Consider the following 26890-nt stretch of genomic DNA (forward strand, 5'->3'; position numbering starts at 1 on the left):
GAAGTCTATGTTTGAAAGACTGTTCTACCCTGCGCAAGACAGCTGGTGTAATGCTGCGAAAAGCATTCGTTATTCTAAGTCGCATATTTTCGGGAGAAGTTGGTGGCTCAACGTAAACCATATTTTTTATGTATCCCCATAAGAAAAAATCTAGTTTCGTCAAATCTGGTGATCTAGCGGGCCACCGTACAGGCCCATTCCGTCCTATCCATTTATTGGGAAATACTTCATTTAGATGATCTCTCACTTCTGCCGAATAGTGAGCAGGTGCACCATCATGTTGTAACCACATTCTATTGCGGAGGTCAAGAGGAATATCATCTAACAAACCTGGTAAATCATTTCGTAAGAAATTGAGATACATTGCACCATTCATATGTCCCTCAAAAAAGTATGGACCGATTACATATTCTCCAATGATGTCTCCCCAGACATTTATCGACCACCTATGTTGATAATCCACCTGTCTCAATAAGTGAGGATTTTCTGTCGCATAATAATGGTAATTATATCGATTTACAAATCCATTTTTATGGAATGTCGATTCATCCGACCATAAAATATTATTGAAAAAATATTCGTTTCGACGAATTTTGTTCATGGCCCAATTGCAAAATCTCACTCTTTTCTCGAAATCAGCATACAGTAGTTCTTGATGTAACTGAACGTGGTATGGATGCAAGCGATGTTTCTTCAATACTCGTTGCACTGATCTCTCACTTATATCCACTATTTCCCCAATTTGTCGTTGACTCCTACTAGGATCTTCTTCAACAGCAAGAAGAACTTGCAATTCATTATCTTCATTAGTAGCTGGCTTGATGCGCTCATGTTTGGAATAATTAATAGATCCAGTTTCAACGAATCGTCCCAAGACCTTTCGGAAATATCTTTCATCTGGATGCCTTCTATCTGGATACCGTTGAGAATAAATTCTACTTGCCAATAAACAATTCCTGTCTGATTCACCTAATATGAAAATCATATCAATCAAATCACTTTTTGATAACAACATTCTGATGAAATTATACCGACAGTTCAACTTCACGATTGACTAAAAATTTCAATATTCATTTGCAGCCAAATATTTTGTTCTGTCATTTGCCAGACTACTTGATTTCCAATAAATATTTCATTCGCTGAAAGGTTGTTTTACACCGAAAGAATATGGCACGAATTCCGAGATTTTTGAAATTATTGTAACTATTCAAGAACGTCCATTTTGTGGTGTAATTCGCAACTTGTTTATCTAGCAACAGGTAATTTTAGGAATGGGCGATATTTTAAGGAAAGGTTTTTTTTGTATATTCTTATCAGTCGTCAAATGGATTTCGCTTTGAAAAAATGACCATTTTTCGAAAGAAATGCTCATTTAAGAAAAACTATTGAACTTAGCCATAGGGAATACTTAATGAAATTTGTAGAGGTTTCGTTGGCGCTTCTTATGGATCAATAATATACAGGGTGTTCCATTCAATATAAGGAAGATTTTGCAAATTTTCATTTACAATATTTGGCAAGCGGTTTTTCATACCCTGTATATCACAGGTCGATTTCAGATATATCGTTTGAGAGAGTTACCAATGTAGAATATTCGACCAAAAAAAAATTTCAACTGGACTTGGCACCACTTTATAATTTCAAATATTCTGAGTGACGAATATTGGAAAAAAAAACCTGTCATGCTAGATATCTCGAAAACCATCAATATTTTCGAAGTGCAGATATACATAAAGTTTATTTTATTTTCTATGAAGAAACCGAAAAAGCGATAAAAAATATAGGTTGCCATTTAAAAAGACACAGTTGGGATCCGCCCAGAAAAAATCGAACACCCTGTGTGACCGCCAATATTTTTATTTTGTCGAGCTCGAGCAATAAGGTAATATTATAGAAAATTAGATTCCTATCTGCTTCCTATATAGAGATATGGAACACCGCGCCACTGTTGCAGGACCCTGTATATACTTCTTCGATTGACGACTTGTTTATTTTGTGGAAATTCATGTTCACTGAGAATACACTACAAAAACACACTTTTGTCTATTTTCAACTATTTTCTGCATTCAGGTCAATGAAACATAGGGCTTTCACAATACCCCTTTCCGATCAAAACCTCCGAAGTGAAATCGCAATCATTAAACAAATAGCAGTGAATAACAAAATACCTCTCTAGTTAACAACATTATAATGAAATATCAACAAAAATCGATAATGAAAGAACTATACTCGAATTTCCACAAGACCAGAACACAAATATTTTGTATCAATTATGCTGGTAGAATCTCCGAGAATATTAAAAATTATCTCTCAAAATTCAATTTACAAACATCCTACACATCCAACGGAAATTTAGGAAACATATTATTTAATGCCAAACCTAAATTAGAGAAAGGGAAGAGATCTGGTATATATCGAATAGAATGTGGTGAATGCCCCGCCATATATACAGGCCAAACTGGGAGAAATTTTGATACAAGGTACCACGAACATGTCATTTCGGAGAAAAAATCATCAATGTACGAACATCTTCAAAATTCGAAACATAAAATAGATAAAAATAATTTAAAGATCCTACACACATGCGAAAGAGGGAAAATGATGAATCTGCTGGAATCTATGGAAATAAACAGGTCAAAGAAAAATCCCAATTCTATTGTCCTCAATGAACAACTTAATTTAAATAATAGTCCTCTCCTGAACCTACAATCCAGATCCCGAAACCTACATTATATTGAAAGCTTTGTTATGTTCATGTATTTTACAGGTATATGAAACGCAGGTACCGGTATCAGGTATATCAAATCATTTATGATAGAATAAGCAACAGATATAAATTACTCAGATTTCAATGTAATCAGTTAGTTTTGAAAATGGTGTAATAGCCGAAACCGGTCAACAATAAAGAAATTTAGTGGAAAATAGACAAAAGTGTGTTTTTGTAGTGTATCCTCAGTGATAATATATATAGTTTGTACAATAATATTCCACAAAAATATAAAGTTAGTAAAGTTTCTTCATTCAAGTGCTGTTACAAAAAATATCTCATCGCTGCTCAATCATAAAGCCATTGATTTCATAGATTTTATACTTCTGAAAAATTTTCAGTAATGAATTTGACATGTTTTCTCTCTCTCTCTTTCCTCTCTCTCGTTCCTCTTTTTTTTCTCTTCTTTTTTCATTGTTATTTCTCTCGTTTAGTTTTCTTTTCTTCAAGGCTAGAACTAAGATCAACATTCCGGTACATGTTGTTTCTAGCCTTATTTGTAGTTTTTTTTTAATAATTTTTATAGATTGTATATTTATTGTATTTATATGGAACTACAAATAAATATTATTATTATTATTAAACCCCACATATTCCTGCTGTAAACGCACATTTTGAGCGAAGATATGAACAAGTTGTTCCAGAATCGATTCCACAGAATTATATATCTATAAAATGTTCCGCCAATAACTTACGACACAAGAATTGATCTCCTGGAATCGTTAACATCGGAAGCAGTTCATTCTCACTTTTTTGCACATGCAATCTCTCCGCATACAATTCGAAAGCGTACATTTCCGCAGCTTGCTCGCACCTTTAATTAAACCATGATTTGTAGTGAGAGGGTCCTACCATTAGAAAAAATATGTAAATAAATAGATGTGTATCTGCAGCATAACGTATTCATCAATGAGTGGGGAAATTTGTTCTATAGTATGTCATTCTGAATTTTCATGGCTAACCATTGGAATACAAGTAATATCCACCCTGTACCCTTGATAACGTCGCACTAGAAAGTCGACAGTTCTTAAAATTGTAGCACACTGTTGTAGAGAGAGTTCCGAAAGAGGGGAACCGTATTCAATGCGGCCAATAATTATTACCTCCTACATTCATAGAGAAAGCTACTCTATAGGTGGCTCAATGCCGTTTACACGTACATATATCCATTCGTGGCCCGCCTCCAAGAGCTCTTTACCCCCGGGAAATCACAGCCTGATCTCGAAGAGTTAATGAATGACTCTGCCAACTTTGTTTCAGCGAAAATCGAGATGGCTAATTGGTACTTTTCACAGATGTTTGAAAGTGGATATGATGGAAAATCCGACTGTCCAATTCAATATCCAATGAGAAATCAATTAGTTAAATATCGGAATCGGTTCCAGAATATTTTCCTTTATGCGAAATGCACTGACTCCGTTATATGTATTTTATTCGTTCCATTTTAACTTCCGATAACTTTTGTGAACTGGTACGACTGTGCTTGCTTTCACGATATTCCCTTATTTAGTGGAAAACATTTTAGTGTGAAAACATATTAGTAGGCTTTCCGTTCTTCATGCGTACTCACTGAGTTATAAAAACTCTTCGTCATGCTTTACTATTGTGATGATAATCAATTTTTCAATCTATTCGTGTCTTTGCCTACTCTCTACTTCGTGGTATAGTCACTCAACAAATATTTCAATGCTTGTTTTCTTCTTCTTTTTTGTTCTCGTTCTTGTTTTCTTCTGGGTTTCATATCTGCTTTGTTGATGTGCTAATTTCTGCAATATTCATACTGATCTACTCTTCAATCATCTGTTTTCATGCAATGATTAAAGAATTTCTAATAGATGGCATTTCAAACGCTTGTATAGAGTGGGCCAAATTGGACACTTTCAAAGAGGAACTTCTGTTTTCAAACTAGATAGATGAAAACAGATGGCTGTGTCTGGGGGCCAAATTTTATGACAGATTAAATGGTGAAAACCGCATATCGATCTGTAGGGTAAGGAGAGTGAGTGTAAGCCCACAGCACTTAGGCCACATTTGACCCATTGTACATCCTTCCGAGGAGTTGTCCTCCTGGGTCATCGTCCATCCTGTCCTTTCCAGGAAGGTGGATAGGTCACTGGGAGACATCTCCTCTATATCGGCAGGTGTAGGCCAAGATTTGCCGAACATACACTCTCCTATTGACGATAACTGGACACTCGCTTAGGACATGCCTGACAGTCTCATCTTGCTGTTCACACATCCTGCATAGAGGTGTGTCCACTAGCCCCATATTATGGAGGTGTTTCCTCAGTCGACAGTGGCCAGTCAGAAATCTTACTGTTAAGCGTAGATTTTTTCTGGTCATAGCCAAATATTTCTTTGGCGCCAGCTTCCCAGGGTTGCCCAAGATGATCTTGGCAAGATTGTATCCTATGATTCCATCCCATCTCTTTAAGTATTGAACATGGGTGTAAAATTAAACTAGTTCCTCAATTGTCGAAGTCATCAGGCCGTAGGTGCCACTGGGTCCTAAAATTCTTAATCCAGCCGCTTCCTTGGCTAAAGAGTCGGCAATGCGATTACCTTCATTCCTGTCGTGCCCTTTAACCCACCTCAGGATTATTATCTACCGAGGCTTTGACTTAATCGAGGTGACACTCTAGTACTAGCCTCGAGGTTATACGTTGTCTGTTCAAGGCTAATAGGGCTTGCCTGCTGTCAGTGCAGATTGTTATGTTTTTGCCAGAGATTCACTTCCTGGTTATTTCTTTTGTGGCGATTGAGATACCAGCCAGTTGTGTTTGGACCACGCTGTTATTTCTTCCCATTCCCCACTTAGTCCTTAGGCTTAGTGATCTGTAGTATACTCCACATCCTGAGCCTGGTTTTTGAGCCGTCTGTATATATGCGTATTGCATTTATAGCATCTGACTCTGTGTTCTGCTCAATTTGTATTTTGTAGGGTTTATTGAACACAAACCTGGGTTCAATTGCATCACCAGTTGCCTGCAGCAGAGGTTGCGCAGTAAGCGCTTCCCACCATAGGCCCAGCCTCAATTGACCCAGTCCTACTTCGAGGTTTACACCAGCCGTGCGCAATCGTACTATGGCCATTAACGCAACCTCCTCAACGTACAGGTCCAGAGGGGTCAGACCCCATTACCGCGGTTGGTGTTGTTCTCATGGCTCCTGTGATATTTAAACAAGCCAGTCGCTGTATTTGATATAATTTTAGGATGGCCGTTGCTTGAAGAACTTTCATTCCGTATGCAATGGCTCCATACGTTAACATAGGTCTCATTATTGCAGTGTAGATCTAGGTGACTTCACGGGGTGGAAGACCTCATGCGCGTCCCACTCTCCGCCGACATTGCTCATAAGCCACATATGCTCTTTTTCTGTAGTCTATAGATGAGAGTTCCATGTTAGCTTCCCGTCGAGGATAGTACCAAGGTATTCCACCTCTTCGGAGAATTTCAGTTTGCTTTTGAAGATTTCGAAAGGTTTTAGGCCCGATAAACTCCTTTTCCTGGTGGAGAAGACCATCTCAGGCTTCTTAGGATTGATCGACAGTGAGTGTTCCTTGCACCATGTTTCTATTAATTTGAGCCCAACCTGCACTCTATCGCATAGTGTGTTCACAAATTTGCCGGTCTGCAAGATAACTATGTCGTCTGCATATGCAATTGTGTAGAATCCATTTCTGTTGAGGTAATTATTCAGGGTATGCAGAACTATGTTCCAGAGAAGGGGTGATAAGACCCCTCCCTGTGGACATCCCCTCATGAGCAGTGCTTTCACTGTGATGTCTTCTACACTAATACTTATTGCTCTACTAGAGAGCAACTTGAGCATCCATTCTCCTGCTAACAGGGGTACACTCCTGGAGTGTAGTTTCTGAGTAATTGTTGGAAAGGTTGTTTTATCAAACGCTCCCTCGATATCTATGAATATACCCAGGGTGGATTATTTGTTGTCCAATGATCTCTCGATTCTGCCAACCACATGGTGAAGGGCCGAATCAGTAGACCTTCCCGGAGTATATGCATGCTGATTTGGATGAAGTGGATTGTGAACTAGTACTTCATCTCTTATGTACCGCTCACAAAGCCTTTCCATAGTTTTTAAGATAAACGATGTGAGACCAATTGTTCAGAATGTAGGGTGTAGTCCATTCTACCTTCAAACCCCGTCAAATGACAGGTACAACACCTAATTTTTTAAATGATAAGTATAGGCTTGTGATATATCGTTTGAAGGGTATCTTCATTCTCTATTCAAAAATGTTTTCGATTTCAAGGTTTTTGCAATAATTGAGATCAAATGTCATTTCGATACCTAAAATATCCACACCTGAAAGTTTTAATCATATTCATCCCATATGCATCTTACCTACATTTTCCAAACTTTTTGAAAAAATACTTCCTCTACAGATCAGAGAATACCTGGATTTCAATAGTATCTTACCAGAAGTACAGTCTGGCTTTCGTTCGGAACTTGGTACACATACGGCTCTATTGAAAGTCATAAATGATATTTGTACTTATGGTGATAAATCTATACCGTCGATCCTAGTTCTCCTGGATCGAAGCAAAGCCTTCGATCTTGTCAATTTTCAGCTTCTTCTTGCGAAATTAAAATTCATAGCTGTTGTATATGTTCATTTATATTTCACACTGTATAGGTCATATTTCACCGATGTGTGTAGACAGTGAAGTCTGTCATTCTGTTATCACTTTTGTCATATGTATTTTTGTAATAAAGTATTACGTATTTCTTAACAAGAATTTACATATACAATAGTGGCGACGAGGAAGGGATAGAATAAAAATGGATTCTGGACAATTCAGTATCCTGATTAAGACTCTTACGGAATCATTACAATGTTCACAAAAATCCAGTTCCCCAGAAGTTATTCCTTTAAAACCTTTTTGCGAAGAAACGGAAACCTGGGACATTTTCATTAAGAGACTAGAGAATATTTTCAATATGAAAAATTTCACGGGTACCTTGGCAGAGATTGACAATAAGAAGAAAGAATGGTTGATACATTCCATGGGTACAAAAACATTACAACTTCTATACAATTTGACTAGACCTGACGATCCGAAAACCAAATCATATGATTCTCTCCAAATTCTAATTAAAGAACATTTCCATCCCAAACCCAGCGTAATCGCGGAAGAAAATCGTTTCATAAGAAGAATAAAACAAAAAGTGAAAGCATTTCCGATTTTGTAGCAGTTCTGAAGAAACTATCAAGAAATTGTGACTTTCGATGTCTTTCTTGTAATGCGTCCACCACTACGCTGCTGCGTCTACGGCAGCAATTTATGGACTGAAAAACTCCAGTTGGTTGGAAAAACTAATTTAGCTGAAAGAACCTAACAATACTTTTTCGAATTGTGTTCAAACAGCACTAGCAATGGAATCGGCTCACAAAGATTCGAAAGAAATCCAAGCATTGCAATCATCTTCGATATCAATATCTCAAAATCAACTGAAATTCAGTCAAAACTTTAAAAGGTCATCTCCGAATCCGTTCAAGCGGTTTTGTTTTCGATGTGGTGATGAATCGCATTTAGCAAATGTCTGTAAACACGTTCGTTCACATTGTGGAAGGTGTGGTCGAGTTGGACATTCAGATGCAGTTTGTAGAAATGGAAAACCAATGACAAATCATCCAAATGTCGGCATACTCAGATACATTGAAAATGAAGACAACAAAAATTTAATTCGACCTCAAATGAAGTATTTCATCCCTGGTCAACGAGTTCGAGTTCTGAATTATGATAAAAGCTCGAAATGGAAATTCGGAAAAATTGTTAAAAGAGAAGGTTCACTGCATTATTACATCGAGGTTGATGGTAAGTTGTGGCGACGACATTTGGATCAAATAGGGCCAACGGAGGTAGATTGGTCGGATAATTACAGAAATATCCGATGTTGCTCTTACGGAAATATATCACCCAATGAAGGCATTAGCAAAGCTCCAATGAGGAAACAACAGAAATGGACAATGAACAACAGGAAGGGATTTCTATTTCACTACCGGAGAATGAAGCATCAATTTCTGACTATTCATCTATAGAAAATTCGGATGGCAATAAAGATCAACAAACGAACACATCAAATACTGAGAAAAGCAATCAAGCAGTAAGGCGAGGTACGCGAGTGAGAAAACCTGTGCAAAGATTAAACCTCTAAATAAAGGGGAAGATATATGTTGTATATGTTCATTTATATTTCACACTGTATAGGTCATATTTTACCGATGTGTGTAGACAGTGAAGTCTGTCATTCTGTTATCACTTTTGTCATATGCATTTTTGTAATAAAGTATTACGTATTTCTTAACAAGAATTTACATATACAATAATAGGGTTTCAAGAAAGAGCTTTGGAAGTAATGAATAGGTATATCCGAGGCCGATCACAAAGAGTAACGCTTGATAATAACCTGCTATGCTCAACCCTTAAAGAGACTATTTCTGGAGTACCCCAAGGTAGTATTCTTGGGCCCTTATCATTTGTAATTTTCATTTTTGATTTTCCATCATGTTTAAACTTTTGTCACGTTCACCTATATGCCGACGATTTTCAATTATATTCACTTTGCGATTTGACTGATATAGAAAACCATGTGAGCATTATTAACGAAGATCTCCAAAACACTCAAGTTTATTCTGAAAAACATGGCTTGCGTATCAATCCAAACAAAACTGTTGCAATCTGATTAGGCCCTCAGAGACAGACTTATCAGATCAAACAACATAGTCTCAGAATGAATCAAACGGACATTGAATGGGTTGACCCAACGAAAAATCTCGTATTGAATGTCGATCAAAACTTGAACTTCAATTACCATGTCCAAAATATATTTAAAATAGCGTTCTTCAAACTATCAACTATCAACCGAAATGAAACTAAAACTAGTCAAATCCCTCATCTATCCACAAATAGAATACTGCGCTCCAGTGTTTTGTTTGCTGTGTACCTTATAGAGAGCACATTACTCCTTTTCTGATAGGTTTGAGAGAATTGAACATATAGTGTGGAATGGAATATCTGATCACAATATTTCTTTTTAAACTCATCAAAAACAAAATACCCCTGTATTTATTAGAGCTTATAGTACGTCGTTCTAATATCCGTAGCATCAATACCAGGTTCAATAATTTCAACATTCCAAACCATGTAACATCTAAATACGAAGGATGCATTTCCTATCTGGCAACGTTATTTTTGAACAGGATAATTCCTCTCCTGAATTCATCTTTATATGAGGTGAAACATCATTTGAAATCAACTTCGTTGACCAGCATGGAGTAATGTATTGTAGTGTAGTGTTTTCCTTTACTTTTCTGCAAATTGAAATGTATTCATCATATTCTTTCTTCCAATTTTGCCGCTGAAGAAAATTGAATTATATTAGGTAATTACCTCATTGCTCATAATAGTTATTTATGTATCAAGGGAATTAGGAGGGCCTTAATTACCGATGGCAAAGTTTGCGTCCCGAGGGCCTCTGGCCCGAGGGACAGCAATTGCCTGAGGTTATTAAGGCTCATTAATTCCCGTGGTACATAGATAATTTTATTTCTGACCGATTTCAATAAAATTTTGTTCATTTTTGAATCGGAAAAATGTACCAATTCATTACCTTCCCGGTATATTTGAATCAGGTACCGTTGATTATAGTAGAGTTTTCTTGTTGCTAGGTTGTTGCTATGTTACTTGTTTATAAACAGAACTTTGTTATCAAGCTGTGTTTGCGGTGAAAACGTGTTTTCTACCCCAAATATAATGGAGGATATTTTGAAAAAAGCTGAACAAGCAAGAGAATCATTAATTCCATCGAAAAGTGAAGCCGTATACCAAAAAGAATACAAGATATATCTGGACTGGCTGACACGGAAAAATGTTATGTCAAAAGATGTCACTGAAACTGTATTTCTGGCATATTTTCAAGAACTGGTAAGGAATTTTCTATGTTTTTCGGTAGATTTGGTAGTAATTGTGTTTATTTGTTTCAGTCAGAAACGTATAGTCCGAATTCTTTATGGACTAAATGGTCAATGCTAAAATCGATGGTGACTATACATGAGAAACGAGATATCACCAAGTTCAATGAACTACAGGCTTTTTTGAAACGGAAGAGTAAGAGTTATAAGCCGAAAAAGTCTGCTGTTTTATCTCCTAAAGATGTTATCAGATTCCTAAAGGACGCTCCTAATGATATTCATTTATTGCATAAGGTAATTTTTTTTCTATTTTCCTTTTTGTGTCTATTTATTTCCTTTTTTTTGTTATAGGTTGTTTTGATTATGGGTTATTTTGGAGGATGCAGAAGTCAGGAACTTTTGAATATGAAGATATCGGATATAGAGGACCGGGATTCCGTTATGGTAGTGAACGTACCGGAAAGTAAAACTGGTGTATCGAAGAAATTTACAGTTGTGGATGAAAAAGAGTTCTCCGCTTTGCCTTTATTAAGACTTTATATGTCTTTGCGTCCTAAAGGTATTGAACGATTTTTTTTGAGCTTCCGACAAAATAAATGTACATCTCAGCCAATTGGAAAAAACATGTTTGGGAAAATCCCCAGCAAAATCGCAATGTATTTAGGATTGCCAAACTCATCTTCCTATACGAGACATTGCCTTCGTCGCACTTCTGCTACTGCTCTAGCCAATGCAGGAGCAACTATGACTAACTTAAAAAGACACGGAGGTTGGAAAAGTTCCACGGTGGCGGAGGGGTATTTGGAGGATAGCATCGAATTGAGAAATAAAACGGCGCGTATGTTGTCTACTTTGTCATCAGAAGAGGCAGGTTCCTCGACTGTAGTGAACAGAAGCTCCAGCCATACAAAAGAAGAAATTGTTTCCAGTGGCGGAAGTAATTTTCAGGGAACATTTCAAAATTGTACATTTATTATTTGTAATGACGTGAATAAATAAAATATGGTTCAGTTTTCATTTCTATTTATTTTTACTTGTGAAGGGTAGAGGGAATTATAAAATCTATAATGTCCCAAGGGAGTTATGACCCTCTTTATTGATAGCGTAACTATGACGTTATAAGCTTATAATATCCCGGTCAGAAATAAATGTTATTTGTATTACTTAGCAGGAGGGGTGGAAGATAACCATAGGCTTACCCCTACCTTTTGTGTGTAATTTATGCACAAAAAAGCTATTATTATTATTATATAAATTGAAATACACCCAAAACTTATTGCAATATACTCAAAACTTATTTCTTGTTGAGGTTTTGATGATAGAAAGTAAGCAAAAACCGGCAATACGTCGATACAACATCTCCCAATCGTTGGATAGGGAGGTGAGGATCGATTGAATGGCCAGCGCGATCACCTGATCTTTCATCATGAGATTTCTTTTTATGGGGATATGTATAGAACAATGTGTACAAAACTGAACCTTCAGATTCGAATGACTTAAACGAACGAATAACGCTATTAGGTCGGTCACGACTGATACGTTGAATAATAGTTTTATTTGTGATTAGAATGTCACCGAAACGTTCACGACGAACATTTTGAACATCTATAGTTCTTTTTCGTATTCTACATTTCATTACGTTTTGCATTACATTTTAGTTTTTGAGTGTATTTTATCGAATTTCGGTAACCACATGATTTTAATTCTTTTCATCTTATTTGTTGCAATAAACTTGAAAGCGATAACATTTTTGAATAGAGAATGAAGATACCTTTCAAACGACATATCACAAACCTATACTTGCCATTTAAAAAATTGGGGGTTGTACCTGTCATTCAAAAGAGGTTGAAGGTAGGAGGTCATTTTCACGTTGAATAATGTCAAATTATAATTTACATTTGACGTGTTTCGGGATTTTTTTTCAAATATGTACATTGACCGAAATAATGAATTTATTCCATTTGGCTTTTACACACTGTATAGTAATTAGCTGAAAAAAGGTGAGAATTGAAATTTGGAATGAACAGTATCAATGTATGAAGTACAAAATTCTCTATCGAACAGTAGGATATACTGTTAATCATCTCTGATGATGTAAAGTTAGCGAAGCTTTCAAGAGACAGAATTTTGTTCCAACTTAACCTATCAAACTTTAGAGGTCTCAACGGTATTTTCCTTCTCAATGAATAATATCTAAAGAAAACTCATTTACTAGCTGTAGTTTTCTTGGCAATATCATGTTTTTTACATTCAATCAATCTAATCTTTCATACAAGTCGTTGGTTATTTTGAATGCAATATTAAAAAACCTGGACTGTGGGTAAATAAAATTTTTTAATGAAATTGGATTAACGATTGTGCTGTCAAACATTACCATGTTCATCTTTCAAGAGAAAAGTGAAGTGAAGAATGACCCTCAAATCAGAATGATGAGGATACGCACCCAAATGACATCACTGAGATAACGAAGGACAAGAACATTTGTAATAGGCAGACCCATCAAATTCAGAGCAGAAGGAATTGAAAGAAAATTCAATATTTCATTAATCTGACACCAGCCGACATAATAGAAGAGAGAGGCTTCAATGAGTTCCTTCGTGCCTCTGACAGTCAATTTATTGCACGAACTATGATGGTTTTATATTCAGTAATTATTTTTATAATTGAATCAGAATTTCCAATCGAAATTTTTAATAGCAATTTCCTGAGCTCCAGCGATTGGTAGTCGATAAGATTCCCGTTACGGCAGTTAATGCTTGTTCAGAGATTCACCAAATTCCTTTTCCAACCCGTTTCAGAACTTAATGATAATAGTAAGGAAGATACGAAATTCAGAATATTCTTGTTCTTCTAGAGTTACTTACATGATATCTGAACCACTTGAAACAGTTTCCTCTTCAGCTATTAAGAAAAACAAATGAATATGCCAAGCGAGATTTTGCCGAAACGTTGTAAAAATGTCAAAGGCGGACGAATGTACAGCTGGGGTGACTTGCCCGCATATGTAGGGTGTTTCATGAAGCGCTTCCTACCTTTGAATTCAAATAAAACGAAGAGTGTGTGAGATATCGTCGACAATTTTCATTCATTTAAAAGACCTATTGATGTCATTATGTGTGGAATATAATATCGTTCAAATGTCCGCCACGGCTTCAGTGGGTGGAGCGCCTCCCAAACGTCCATGCACTCTGCTGCATTAATAATAATAATAAAAATAATAACATCGTCCAATCGCTTTCCGAATCGGAAGGACGAAATCCCGGCCTTGCGGTTCGGAAGATTGAACGGCGTGTACACAAGATAGAGGCTAAGATCACGTCGGCGAGACAACACGCATCTCGTATCCAATGTGTGATTGATTACAGGGCGGCCAATAGGCCTTTCACGCCCGCAGTGCGGCGAATAGCAATCTACGACGTATCCATCACAATTTAAGCCAAGGCATGCTGCTGACCACCAAACAGCACTGCCTAGATAGGATACGAATGCTAGTGGCTGCTAAGAAGTCACTAGTGAGGCGAGCGAGAAGTATCGCGGAAAACCTTAGGTTCCGCGAGAAACCTTCTCGCTCATTCCAAGAGCCTCCACGTGTTGTAGATAATCCGCCGGCCTCTGATCAGGTGGAATCCTTCTGGAAGGATATCTATGAGCACCCGCAGCCACTCAATTCAGATACTCCAGCCCTAGCGCAGTTCGAAGCTTTCAATAGAGAGCTTTGACAGCCTGAGCGTCTCACCAAAGACATTGGTCTATAGTTAAACCTAGGTATTTTGTTTTCTCAACACGCATTATCTGGCTTGTGTCCTCTGTGTTATCTTCGAAGACTAGATTATCAAAATTTGGCATATCACTCCTTCTATTGGCGAAAGATATGGAAGTAGTTTACCGTCAGTTCTATCCAGTTTTCCCCATGATATACGATAGCTGTATCATCAGTAAAACTTGTTATTTTTCCACTTGAGTTAAGATCGTTTTCTGTGGAACTCCGTACTCAACAATTTCTTCAAGGCTCTTTCCTGTATTTATTTTAACATATTGTTTACGGTCTTTCAGGTAGCTGTTGAATAAGTCATATGCAGTACCTCTCATTCCTATGTTCTGCAAAGTTTCCAACAACTGAGGATGACTAACTGTATCAAACGCCTTTGCTAGATCGAAAAACACACACAACGTGGGATTTATTGCAGACGTTTTCACAGATTTCACTTGTCAATGAAGTAATAGCATCTTGAGTGGATTTGCCCTCTCTGAATCCGAATTGCATGTTGGATAAGATGTTGTACTTTTCCAAGTACCCCATTAGTCTAGCTTTTAATATTTTCTCAGATTTTCGCTGAATTTGGTATAAGTGAAATGCGCCGATGATTCGATATATTTTTTTAACTCCGTTCTCAAATATAGGTGAACTGTTGATGTTTTAAACTGGGGGGGGGGGCAAATGCCGCTTTCGAACATTTCATTAATTATGTGTGCCAGAGGTTTTTTTATTTGATCTTTAACAGTTTGAATTCAACCCATAGCATGGGTTATGTTGGCTTTGAACTGCGACTTGAGGAAACCACACAAAAAAAGTCTAACTCGGTCGCACGATCTTGGTGGCTAGTTCACATAACCTCCACTTGAGATGACCATGCCCTCAAATCGCTCGTGCAGGATACCCAATGTGGCGCGAGCTGTGTGGCACGTAACATCGTCCTATTGGAACCACATGGTGTCCAGATCATTCAACTGAGGTGAGTTAGTAATCATCGACCTATATGGCTTGCCGTTGATAGTGATGGCCTGGTTGATGTCGTTCTCAAAGAAATATAGACCATGACGCAGATTTAGCGTTGGTCGATTGTTTACTGAACCAGTAGACTCTGATTTATCCACCACATCGCGAATAATCCTCTCGGTAACACGATTATGGCGACTGTGAAATGATCGAAGCGCACGATACGTTGCCCGAACAGAACACACAGTTTTCATGAAACATTTTATTATTCACACGTGATAACTAGTTTGACAGATGTAGCTTCAACAAGATGATCGTTATCAATTGTCAAAGTTCGGAAGTCCCTATTGGAAAACCCTTCATTTATTTGTGATCGAAAAGGTTTTCGCGGTCAGCAATCTAATAATCTGAAATCCAGATTGCACCACGTCCGGTGTTCTTTGTTAATCGACATTTCAGCTTTGACTTTGAAGCCTCAAGAAGCAATGACTGCACTGAGGTCTCAGTGCAGTCATTACCTTACAGAGTATAACTACCTTCTCCTCAGGTAGTTATACTCTGTAAGAGATTTGTGACTTAATGCCGGGGTCTCAATCTGCCTACTCTCCAGGTCTTATCGCTGTTCTTTGCAAGAGTCTCAATCTTCCTACTCGTGCGTCTTCCTTAATTAACGGAGTTACCGACAAAGTGAGTCGAATTCTGAAGAGGCACGATATACAGTATGCACAGCCAACAATCAAGTTCACTTCTCTACGAACACCTAAGGACACAATACCCAATGAGGCACTGGGCATATACGAAAAACCATGTTCCACCTGCCCCAGAACTTAAATCGGTCAGACCAACAAAAAAATCTCTAACAGAGCCTATGAACATGAGCTTGGTTCATATAAATCAAATTCTTTCTCATCCCTGTTCAAACATCACAGTGAAATAGCCACACAATAAGCTTCAAAAACTCCAAAACCATTGCCACCGGAAAAAATATCTAGGCCAGAACAATCTCATCTGCCTCAAGAAACGAGATGGGTCACAAAAATTACCTCATTCATGGAAATCATCACTGTCACTACATACGTCTATCTCACAACAATACACACCTCGTTTTTGCAAGTCACAGCTCCGTTCCCACTGCCAACTTCACCATCGCCCCTCCACTCGTCAAGGGACATAAATGCCAGACTAAATACTGTGGACCTTCAGTCGACGCCTAGGAATAGGCAGATTGAAATCCTAGCTTCAGACCAGCTACAAATCACAAAACCCTTACAGCGTGTCGCTACCTGAGGAGTAGCTTGGTGGCCAAATACTTTATAGGAAACGGCCCAGGTAGAGCTCTCTGGGTTACAGAGACAGGCTTGTCTGGCTATCAGTGGTGCCACACCGTCAGCGGTCATGGAGATTCATCTAGATCTACCTCCTCTTCAGATTACTCTGGAGAGAGAGGCTAGATGGACTGCATACAGAGTTGTGTGTATTGCCAATTTCATAAATCAATTCAATGCAGAGGACAGCAGACTGTTGGCTGACACTAGAAGTCACAGCATTTTGGAAATGACCTCTGACTTTATGTCTCTAACTGTCAACTACGAACTGCCTTATAAAGTACTGTTCCGGAGTAAAGAGGACGGAAAGGAAATAATAAGAGCAGTTGTTGGTTCACAGATGGATCAAAAACACATTCTGGTTCTGGTGTAGGTGTTTTCAGTCGCAGACCCAGGACAGAGATATCTACCTGTCTAGGAACCTATGCGACTGTATTTCCAGCGGAATTTTACGCTATTGAATTGTGTGCAGAGAGATTGGAAAAATCCAACCTCATACACAAGTCAATAATAATATTCTCGGACATTCATGCGGCGTTGGAAGCTCTTGGCTCTTACCAAGAAACATCTAAATTGGTGTCAAATTTCCAAAAACGACTCTCCTCGATAGGAAGACTTAACAGATTGTCTATGGTCTGGATTCCTGGCCATACTGTCCTGGAAGGCAATAAGGCTGCTGACTCCCTTGCAAAGGAGGGTGCTATAAGCAGCTTCATTGGACCAGAACCTGTTATTGGCATCGCTTCAGGCTTTGCCAAACAAAGATTGAACACCTGGATGGCTAGAAGATTTATGGACTTCTGGCAGAATCTTCCAGGATTGGCTTACTTCAAGGCGTTTACTTACCCTTCGAAGATTGATATCAAACATGAACTACGATGTCTAAGAGGCCTTCTTACAGGTCACTATCATTTGAATCATCACATGCCAACACTCGGACTGTCGGAAGATAGTGTGTATCGCCTCTGTTTGGAAAATGATGAAACAACAGAGCATATACTTTGTGCCTGTCCCGCTGGGGACCGAATCAGGTTTTTAGAGTTCGGCAGAGCCGTACTCGTACCATCTGACCTGAAAGACCACTCGCCATGCAAACTAATCGGCTTCGTTAAAAAGATGGGTTCATTTGGCCGAGTGAGAATAGATGTGAGCCACAATAAACCCTTGCGGGTTGCGGTGGAGGGTCGAATAGACCCACTCAGTTTAGACCTACCTACCTACCTACTATCATCATCAGTAAGAGCTACCAATTGTATATGGTATGAAAGATTACTTACAGGGTTAGTAAGGGTGATATATGAAAACCACGTCGTGGTCAATACCACCATGTTCTTTCAAACTGAAAACATTTTATTCGTCACTCAACATTATTGGCCGTTGGAAAGCCTTTTTATCCAATCAATCGCAACCATTTATTGAGCGCTGTCGAAAATTCCACTTTCCTATCCTTGAGAATAACCTCATTCATTTCGTATTTCGGTTATCAGACCGAAATGATTGTTTTTGGGATAATGACATAAATTTAATCCTGTCTCTAACTCGATTCAAGTTCCCCCTTTCTGCAGGATAATGTATACAAAAAATTAATGACAGGAGACAAAAGGGCGCACGATAAAATTAATTCATTAATGAAGTTGCCGGATTTGAACAGGTCATTCTCTGTTCGCGACATCAATAAATTATTAGATTGAGTGAGATTGAAACTGTTGGCACTTCTCGCGCTGATGCATACTTCTCTGGCAACGTCAAGACCCTCTCGTCCTTTGAATCCTTTATCCTCTGTTTGACTTTTGAAGTTGACTTCCTTTTGTCTCGTTCCAACCAAGATCTCCTGAATGAGATATTTACAGAAATGTAGAATGTATTTTCAACTGGGGACAATCAAATTTTTGAGCGACCGTCAGACAGAAAGAAAGCAATTGCTATGTCACTTTTCGAACAGCCATTTTATGTTTTTTTCATTAGGAAGTTTCATGATGCTGAGAATACAGTGTTTAATTACGTAAAAACGAGAGATAGTCGAAAACTACTTATTCAGTGTGGAAATAATTGGTACACAAAATCCTGTAGAGAGAAATAGTTGATGTCTTTTAGAAAATGAGTTAGCCTTCAATATTTTCAGAAAATCATTTGAAGTTTCACAAAAGTAGTGCAATTGAAGAACCAACAATCCTGCTGATTATTTCTGAAATAATTGAAAGTAGCCTTGGGGTTTTTACAATACTTTGCCTAAGAATCAATTTTTTTTTTCATCAAAATTCATTTATATAAACTTTATCAGCAGATATGACTTACGGTTTCACCTTCTTCAGTTGTTCCATGACTTATGAGACACCCTATAATCGATAATGTTGATATATATGTATATATGAGATACTGTTGTCCGGGTTGAACCGCGTTTCGGTTCCTGCTTTGGAGCCATTATTAAGAACTGTACTTACATGACTCGAGGACGAGGTCGCAATCTCCCTTGCCTCCATGTCTCGTCACTAGCTCTATGCTTGCTGTGTTCAGCTCTATAAGCTTTGCTCTTCGGAGCCAGAATATACAGGGTGTAACTAAATAAGTGTAAAACATTTGAGGAGGTGATTCCTCATCGAAAAAAAGATAGGAACTTTTATATAAAGAAACTTTCTTGGAGCATCCCTCCTTAAGATACAGCCCCTTAAAGGGGTACATAAAATTTGTATAACCATTTTTTCACAAGCACTGAAGAAGTTACAATATTGAAATCAACCTGACGTTTTCTACTACCAAAAAGACACTCAGCCAGTAATTTATTTGGTTCACGCCATGGTTGTAAGGGGTGGAAAACGCAACCCCTAAAATTTATTTTCATTGTAACTTTTTGTCTTATTACTTGTTTACCATTTAAAAATTCATTTCCGATAGCCTGTTTCATTCTGAACAAAAAATATCTCTTGGGTTTTTTGCCCAAAATAAACCAGTTCGCAGCAAAAAATTATTTTACGAACAACTACAGAGATACATCGTCATAATTGCGAAAATACGAAACTAATCTATCTAGTAGGTCGCTATTAGCGATAGTGACAATTACATTGGTATGACGCTGTCAGTTTGTGAATTTTCGAAATTGAAATAATACTAATTGTATGTTGTTGTTCTGTTCTTAATTTGTTACTTTAATAATTCACTTGTTATTAAAATGGCATACATAAATGAGGAAATGGCTGATATGCATTACCTTCACGGTCTGTCGCAGGGGAATGGATTTGAAGCTTCTAGAAGATATGCTAAAATGTATCCTCAACGGCAGCATCCTTCACATAGAATATTTGCTCGACTTCGACAAAAGAACGCAGGATTGTGGTCGCCTTCGAGAAGTACGAACACCACAGCTTGAGAAAGCAGTACTTAATTTGATTGAAGAACAACCTACTATCAGTACTAGAAAGATTGCTTTCCAGCTAAATGTTGATCATATGACGGTATTTCGAATTTCAAAGGAACAACTTATACCCTTACCATCTGCAACGAGTACAGGCACTGTTACCGCGAGACTTTCCGAACCGTCTTGAATTTTGCAATTGGATGCTGGAAATAATTAGAAGAAATTGTGACTTTCTGAAGATGATAGAATTCACAGACGAATGTAGTTTTTCTCGGAACAAGATTAATAATTTTCATAATTACCACATATGGCCTGATGAAAACCCTCACGCTATTGTCGAAACTAACCATCAAGAACAGTTTTCTCTCAACGTGTGGCTCGGAGTTATTGGGGATGATTTAATTGGGCCTCATTTTCTACCTCCTCGATTAAATGGTGAGGCATACGTTCAATTTTTAAGAGAAGTGCATCCAGGACTGCTGGAGGAAGTTCCTTTGGACGTCAGAAGGGATATGTTTTTATGCATGATGGGGCTCCCGCATATTTCAGTCTCAAGTAGCACGTCAGCATTCAACAATGATTTTTTGCTGCGAACTGGTTTATTTAGGGCAAAAAACCCAAGAGACTTTTTTTTGTTTAGAATGAAACAGGCTATCGGAAATAAATTTTCAAATGGTAAACAAATAATGAGACAAAAAGTTACATTGGAAATAAATTTTAGGGGTTGCGTTTTCCACCCCTTAAAACCATTGGGTAAATCAAATAAATTACTGGCTAAGTGTCTTTTTGGTAGTACAAAACGTCAGGTTAATTTCAATATTGTAACTTTTTCAGTGCTTGTGAAAAAGTTGTTATAGAAATTTTATGCACCCCTTTTAAGGGGCTGTATCTTAAGAAGGGATGCTCCAAGAAAGTTTCTTCATATGAAAGATCCTATCTTTTTTTCGATAAGGAATCACCTCCCTAAATGTTTTACTCTTATTCAGTTACACTCTGTATATTGTTGGAGAGAGATGATGCTCGGTCTGATTTGCGAACAGCTAGTTCTTCATAGGCTCTGTTGAAAATTTTACTGTTGGTCTGGCCGATTTAGGTTCTGGGACAGTCAGAACATGGTATTTCATTCATGCAATCCTTCAATATCCAACAAACAGACATCCTCGTCAGCTTTGACGTAGTTTCTCTTTTCACAAATATCCCAGTATCCGAGACTTTATCCCTTCTCGAAACGAAACACTAAATTCCACAAGATACGATCAACCTCATCAGCTACTGAACGTCCAGCACACATTTTCGTTTCCAGGACAAATTCTTCAAACAAGTGAAAGGCGCCCCAATGGGTTCTTCTCTCTCTCCAGTCCTTGTAAACCTCTACATGGAGGACTTCGAAACCAGAGCCATTGACACGTTTTATCTCAAACCCACGTGTTGGCTCCGATACGTGGATGACGTCTTCGTTATAAGGCCTCATGTCCGAAGTTCTTCATGCATTCCTAACCACATCAACTCCTTACACCCCGACCTATAGTTCACAATGTAAGTTGAGAATAATAAGTCACTTCCTTTCTTGGACTTTCTCATTACAAAGTCCAACAACTCCTTCTCACACACGGTCTACCGAAAACCTACCCAGACTAACCGCTACCTCAATGCCGAGTCCCATCATCCTGCCCAACTGAATTTTGTTTTGAATTTCCTCATACATCGTTCTATAAGACTCACCGACAACCACAACAGATCCAGGGAACTAGACGAACTCAAAGTCACCCTTCACCAAAACGTATATCCCGTCTCCCAATTACAAAGATCCATCCGAAGACAACAAACACAAACCCCACCCTACGAGTTACCCGAGGAACAGACCAACCAGACAAAAGCTTTCCTCCCCTACATCCATGATGTTACTGACAAAGTGAGCCGAATTCTGAAGAAACAACGTGAAGACAGTATTCACAGCTAACAATCAAATCTCCACTATTTTAAGAACACCGAGAACACGATACATAATGAAGCACAGGGCATATACGAGATATAATGTTCTAACTGTCCCAGAACCTACATCGGCCAGACCAACAGAAGAATTTCCAACAGAGCCTGTGAACATGAACTAGCTGGTTTAGACTTTCACGGCTGAGGTTTTCAGTGTCATTGCTTTTCGAGTTTGAAAGCCGTGGATTTTTGGAATTTTTTCCTGACGTTTCGCTGGCGCGAGTGGCTAGCTTCTTCAGAGGTTTAACCATCATGGCTTGCTGTCCGATGACTACCTTTTAGGCTTCGTAAAGCGTAATCCGTTGTATCTGACCTGTACTCGTACCTGCTCTTGTACCTGTAGTCGTACCTGCACTTGAACCTGGAACATTAACAATCTCGCTGCCTGTTGTCCTGTTCGTTATTCTCGGATTCCTTAAAATGGGGTTCCATATTCGATTGAGGTTCACCGCTTCCTCTTTTCTGTTGAAATTCTCCGTGTGTTTGTGGATCTCTATTGCCTCCCGTACCAGTCGGCTATGGCACCCCTGGTTGGGGGCAATTAGTTCTGTGTTTTCAAACAAGATTCTGTGGTCTCCTTCACGCAGTGCGTGTTCTGCCTCAGCTGACTTGTCCATTTGACCTAGTCTGCAGTTCCTTTTATGCTCTTTAAGTCTTGTTCCTCTGCTGCTGATAATGGGTCTCTTTTGTCTTTAGCCAACCTGAGGCTTTGTTGTATCTTCCTCGTGGGTTTGAAGACTGTTTTGATGTCGTGTTTGCCCAATAGTTTTCCAATTCTGTCCGTGACCCTAGGGATAAACGGTAGATATTCGCGTGCAACCATCTGATCCTTTTTCGCTTTCTGAACCGTGGTGCCCTTCGGTTTCATGGCTTTTCTGGTCTCGGAGGCACTGTATCCATTCGATCTCGAGGTCCCTTCAAGGTATTTCAGTTCCCTCTTTCGAATTTGCTCATGAACAGGTTTGCCAGGTAGGGGGAAAAGGGGTTACCCATAGCCGTGGAAGACCAGAAAAATCAACAGTCGCCTATCATATTTTGCAAGAAAACCATTCCATAGATTGAAGTTCAATAGGATTGGTTAGACAAGTTAACAACAATAGGCATCTAGATGCCTATGAGAGTGTAGAACTAAGTAATCATAATAATATTATGAATAACGATGGTTGACCAATACCTAATAGTGTACTATATAGCTTGTTGAAATAATATGTTAATTATAATTAGATTTACCGGAATATTACACATTGTGTAATAGTAGGACACATTGTAAAATTAATATAAGACCAGTAGATAAGGCAATATTTGGAAATCAATTCAAGGCACTCAAGACTCAGGTACCTAAACAAGGTATCTATGGTATAAATAAGGATGATATTGTAAGTATATTTAGTTCAATCTTAATCTTAAAATGAAACAAACGAAAAAAAAAATTTTAACTGAAAAATAATCCCACTTTCTTCCTAATTCCTTCATCCATTCCCTAACCTATGAAAAATAATATTCCAAAATGAAAATCTTATAACGCCGTTTTCCTTTCATAAAGTTTGTCATAAAGTTCATATATTTCCGAAGCTCGAAGGAAATAAATCGACCATGAACACAAAAACTTCACAGCAATTTCTACCCTCGATTCGCAGTAAAAGGTTGGAATGGCCAGGCGGGACGCTTACTTCGGGCTCTTATGAGTGACCGAACAACAGAGACTGATAAAAGGGTCCAAACGGTGCCTTCACACGCCCTTTACTTGCCCAAATTTTCACTGTAATTGCTGCTGGCCAGAAACAAATGTAACGGATTGAGTATTGGGGTTCAGGGTGATAGTCTGGTTGCAAAAGTGAAAAATGTCTTTTATGGAAAACAGTCTACAGTAGCAGTTGAAATGTGGCAGTGAAGGAAGAGTGGGTATTTTATGGTCAGATCGATTTCAATGTGTTTGAGACATCAACTATTGGGTCATTGAACTTTTCACAGCAACCTAACCTTATTACTCATTCAGGCATTTCATTCACTCTCCTTCATATGAGTGTCGATTTTCGTTGAATTGAAATCGCTGAAAAAATAGTCTCGGGATGTCTACGTTGAACATTTCGTTCGTCTGTGTTGGCAGTTTCAATGTTGGTGAGATAACATACATAGGGTGTTCGGTCTCAAAATCTTGCTATCGAAATTATAATTTTTTCAAGTGAATTGTGAATCTTAAATTTTTAGTAGTTGGTTGCCTTTTATATTTCGGGATTAGAGAACAAAGATAAATATTAATCATCCAAAATCACTTTACTGTTTTTCAAAATAATCCCCATGAAGATCTTTACACTTTTGCATGCGTTTGAACCAATTGTCGAAGCACTTTTGCCACTCTGATTGATGTATCTCCAAAACAGGCATTCTGAATGCAGCAACCGCTTCTTCAGGTGTCGAAAAACGTTGACCTCTCAGTTTGTTTTTTACGTGCGGGAATAAAAAAAGTTATTCGGTGCCAAGTCAGGACTATACAGCGGGTTATTCATCAAATCGATGTTTTGGGTGCTCAAAAATACAGTTGTTTGAGCCAATGTGTGAGAGCTCGCATTGTCGTGGTGAAGAGTGACCCGTCTTCGGCGGTTGGTTTTCCTGATGTTTTGGAAGACAACTGGCAAACAAATGGTTGTGTAGCACTCAGAATTCACTGTTCTGTGTTGTTATAGTGGTACAGTTGCGATATGTCCAGTTTTTCCGAAAAAACAGACGACCATTTGCTTGGAAGTGCTTCGTGCGCGAACAACTTTTGTTGGATTTGGCTCATTGTGAAAGACCCATACAATCAACTGATGTTTACTTTCGGGCTCATACGCGTAAATCCACGATTCATCACCTGTCACGATGTCTTAGACGTGTTTCGAAGCACCGCGATCGTATTTTTTTGAGCATTTCCTTCAACCAATCGACACGAGCCTTTTTTGAGCGATTGACAAAATTGTGTGGTATCCAACGCGAACAAATTTTTTTGACAGTCAAATGTTTATGCAATATTGAATGTATGTTGTATTTCAAAGATGACTCTAGCACAACATCAAGTGTGCTACAGTTTTGGAAAGGTAATTTTGAGCTCTATTGAAAAATTCAGGAATATATAGGGTGTCCTATTGAAAAAAAATAGTTTTTCATCAATAACTATTGATATCTCATTTGGAGAAATAAGTTTTCTACATCATTGCATTCTACGTAGAAAAGTGCTTTGAAAATGTTTCCATGAAAACAATAAATTTTCGACAGGAAAAACTTTTCGAAAATAAACATTGTATGCAGTTTTCACCATTTCATAAAATTTGACCCTGAGACTCAGTCATCAGTTGTCATCTACCTATTTAGTTTGAAAACAGAAGTTTCCATTCGAAAGTGTTCAGTTTGACCCACTCTGTACATAGATGCCCATTGCGGTCAACTGCCTATTTGTTACCTGTAATTATTATGAATCATTAACGTAATGATTACCAGTATAAACATTATAATATAATAAGCGGTGAACCAGTGCAAGTCGTGATATTCTCCACTCACGATCTGGATGTCGTGGGTTCAAATCCCCATTTGACCAAATATTTTTTTCGCAAGAATTCATTTAGTTGACTCTGCCACATTACATGGCTGATTGGACTGCGAATAGCCATGATGTTCACTAGGTGGCTCATGGAATCATTAATATATTATTATACCCTATTCACAACACTGGAAAGCTCATGGATATTATGACAAGTAATTATCAATATAACATGGGTCTAGATGCAAAACAAAACTAACACAATAATTTCGTCCGGAAGAAACTGAATTGCTGTAAATCAATTGTAAGAAATTAGTTTGTCATCTCCTGATGATGACAACTTTGTATGCGAAACGCATATTGAGAGAGAAGTGCTCTATTTCTGATGTGCGTGTCCATTAGAATAATTTCCATCAGAGGCTCGAATTATCAAAATATTAAGTAGAAAAAGGACATAGTTCCATTCAGCTTCAGTTTCTTACATGTTCAGAGTTCGATAAATACTTTCTCAATCTTTCGACTCATTATGTTGATTGAAAGGAAATTTTCATTCAAGTCATGCATTACATCACGAATATAATGGTACACTGATGGATTTAAGATTGATGAAGGTGGTCATGATAATATAATTGATGATGCTGAAATTAGAATCAATATTTCATTGGGAGACTGTGTCAAAAAAAATGGTTTACAGAAGAAAACGTCTAAATTGTGTTTTATTTTTTGTTACCATGGCACTGTAGTTCACATGGTATTTTTTCTCAACTGATGAGTCCAAAGTAATGAATGAGTACAAAAACCAGAAGAATAATAAAAACCTGCCAGTTCATGAAAAATTGAAATAAAGGTGCAGCGGGATGTCTATTCATGGAAATTTATCGCAGGGTAAACTATAGCAGTGCTTTGGTTCACAACTTTTTTCCTATGGACGGACATAAATTTTTCAGCGAAGGCGAACTTTATGCCGTTTTCTTTCCCTTCTTTCACTCAGGGAACTTTCTTGCGGGCTGAATCGTAAAAGAAGTTTAAGAAATAACAGTAAAAATGCAAAACGTGTATAAAATGATTTGAGATGTTTTCTAAGCTACTCAAAACGGTAATAGCAATTTTTCAAAATCAATAGAAGTTATGAATGAACTGACCCGTGACTTGATCAAAATTAATAACACTATCCATGATAACAATGAAACAACCTTGACAAATCATTTTTATTTCTTTTATTTATATTGGTATTTCAAAAAAGATTCAACAATGGAGACTGGTCAACCTCCTGTTGGTCGTTCA

At 38.0% G+C, this 26890-nt stretch overlaps 2 protein-coding genes across 2 annotated transcripts in view; one reads left to right on the plus strand and one right to left on the minus strand.

The window, feature by feature from the left end:
• LOC111509513 (beta-1-syntrophin) overlaps positions 1-26890 on the minus strand; it is a 306745-nt gene that overhangs the window by 234525 nt on the left and 45330 nt on the right. The window lies entirely within an intron of this gene.
• Positions 10209-11726, plus strand: LOC141483869 (uncharacterized). The gene is made up of 3 exons (XM_074178802.1): positions 10209-10722; positions 10782-11003; positions 11061-11726. Exons 1-3 carry the CDS (start codon positions 10552-10554, stop codon positions 11706-11708), a joined length of 1041 nt encoding a protein of 346 aa, XP_074034903.1. The 5' UTR covers positions 10209-10551; the 3' UTR covers positions 11709-11726.

Source organism: Leptinotarsa decemlineata, unplaced genomic scaffold (genome assembly GCF_025532065.1).
Source record: "Leptinotarsa decemlineata unplaced genomic scaffold, Ldec_3_MD MMD2_tig00004307_RagTag_RagTag, whole genome shotgun sequence".
NCBI classification, from domain to species: Eukaryota; Metazoa; Arthropoda; class Insecta; order Coleoptera; family Chrysomelidae; genus Leptinotarsa; species Leptinotarsa decemlineata.

What these genes read in the sequence shown, in the direction of transcription:
- LOC141483869 (XM_074178802.1), top strand. Translation starts at nt 10,552, where the DNA reads ATGGAGGATATTTTGAAAAAAGCTGAACAAGCAAGAGAATCATTAATT. An exon ending in TGGCATATTTTCAAGAACTG is followed by an intron (nt 10,723 to 10,781) that starts GTAAGGAATTTT and finishes TATTTGTTTCAG; the next exon opens with TCAGAAACGTATAGTCCGAA. An exon ending in ATATTCATTTATTGCATAAG is followed by an intron (nt 11,004 to 11,060) that starts GTAATTTTTTTT and finishes TTTTTGTTATAG; the next exon opens with GTTGTTTTGATTATGGGTTA.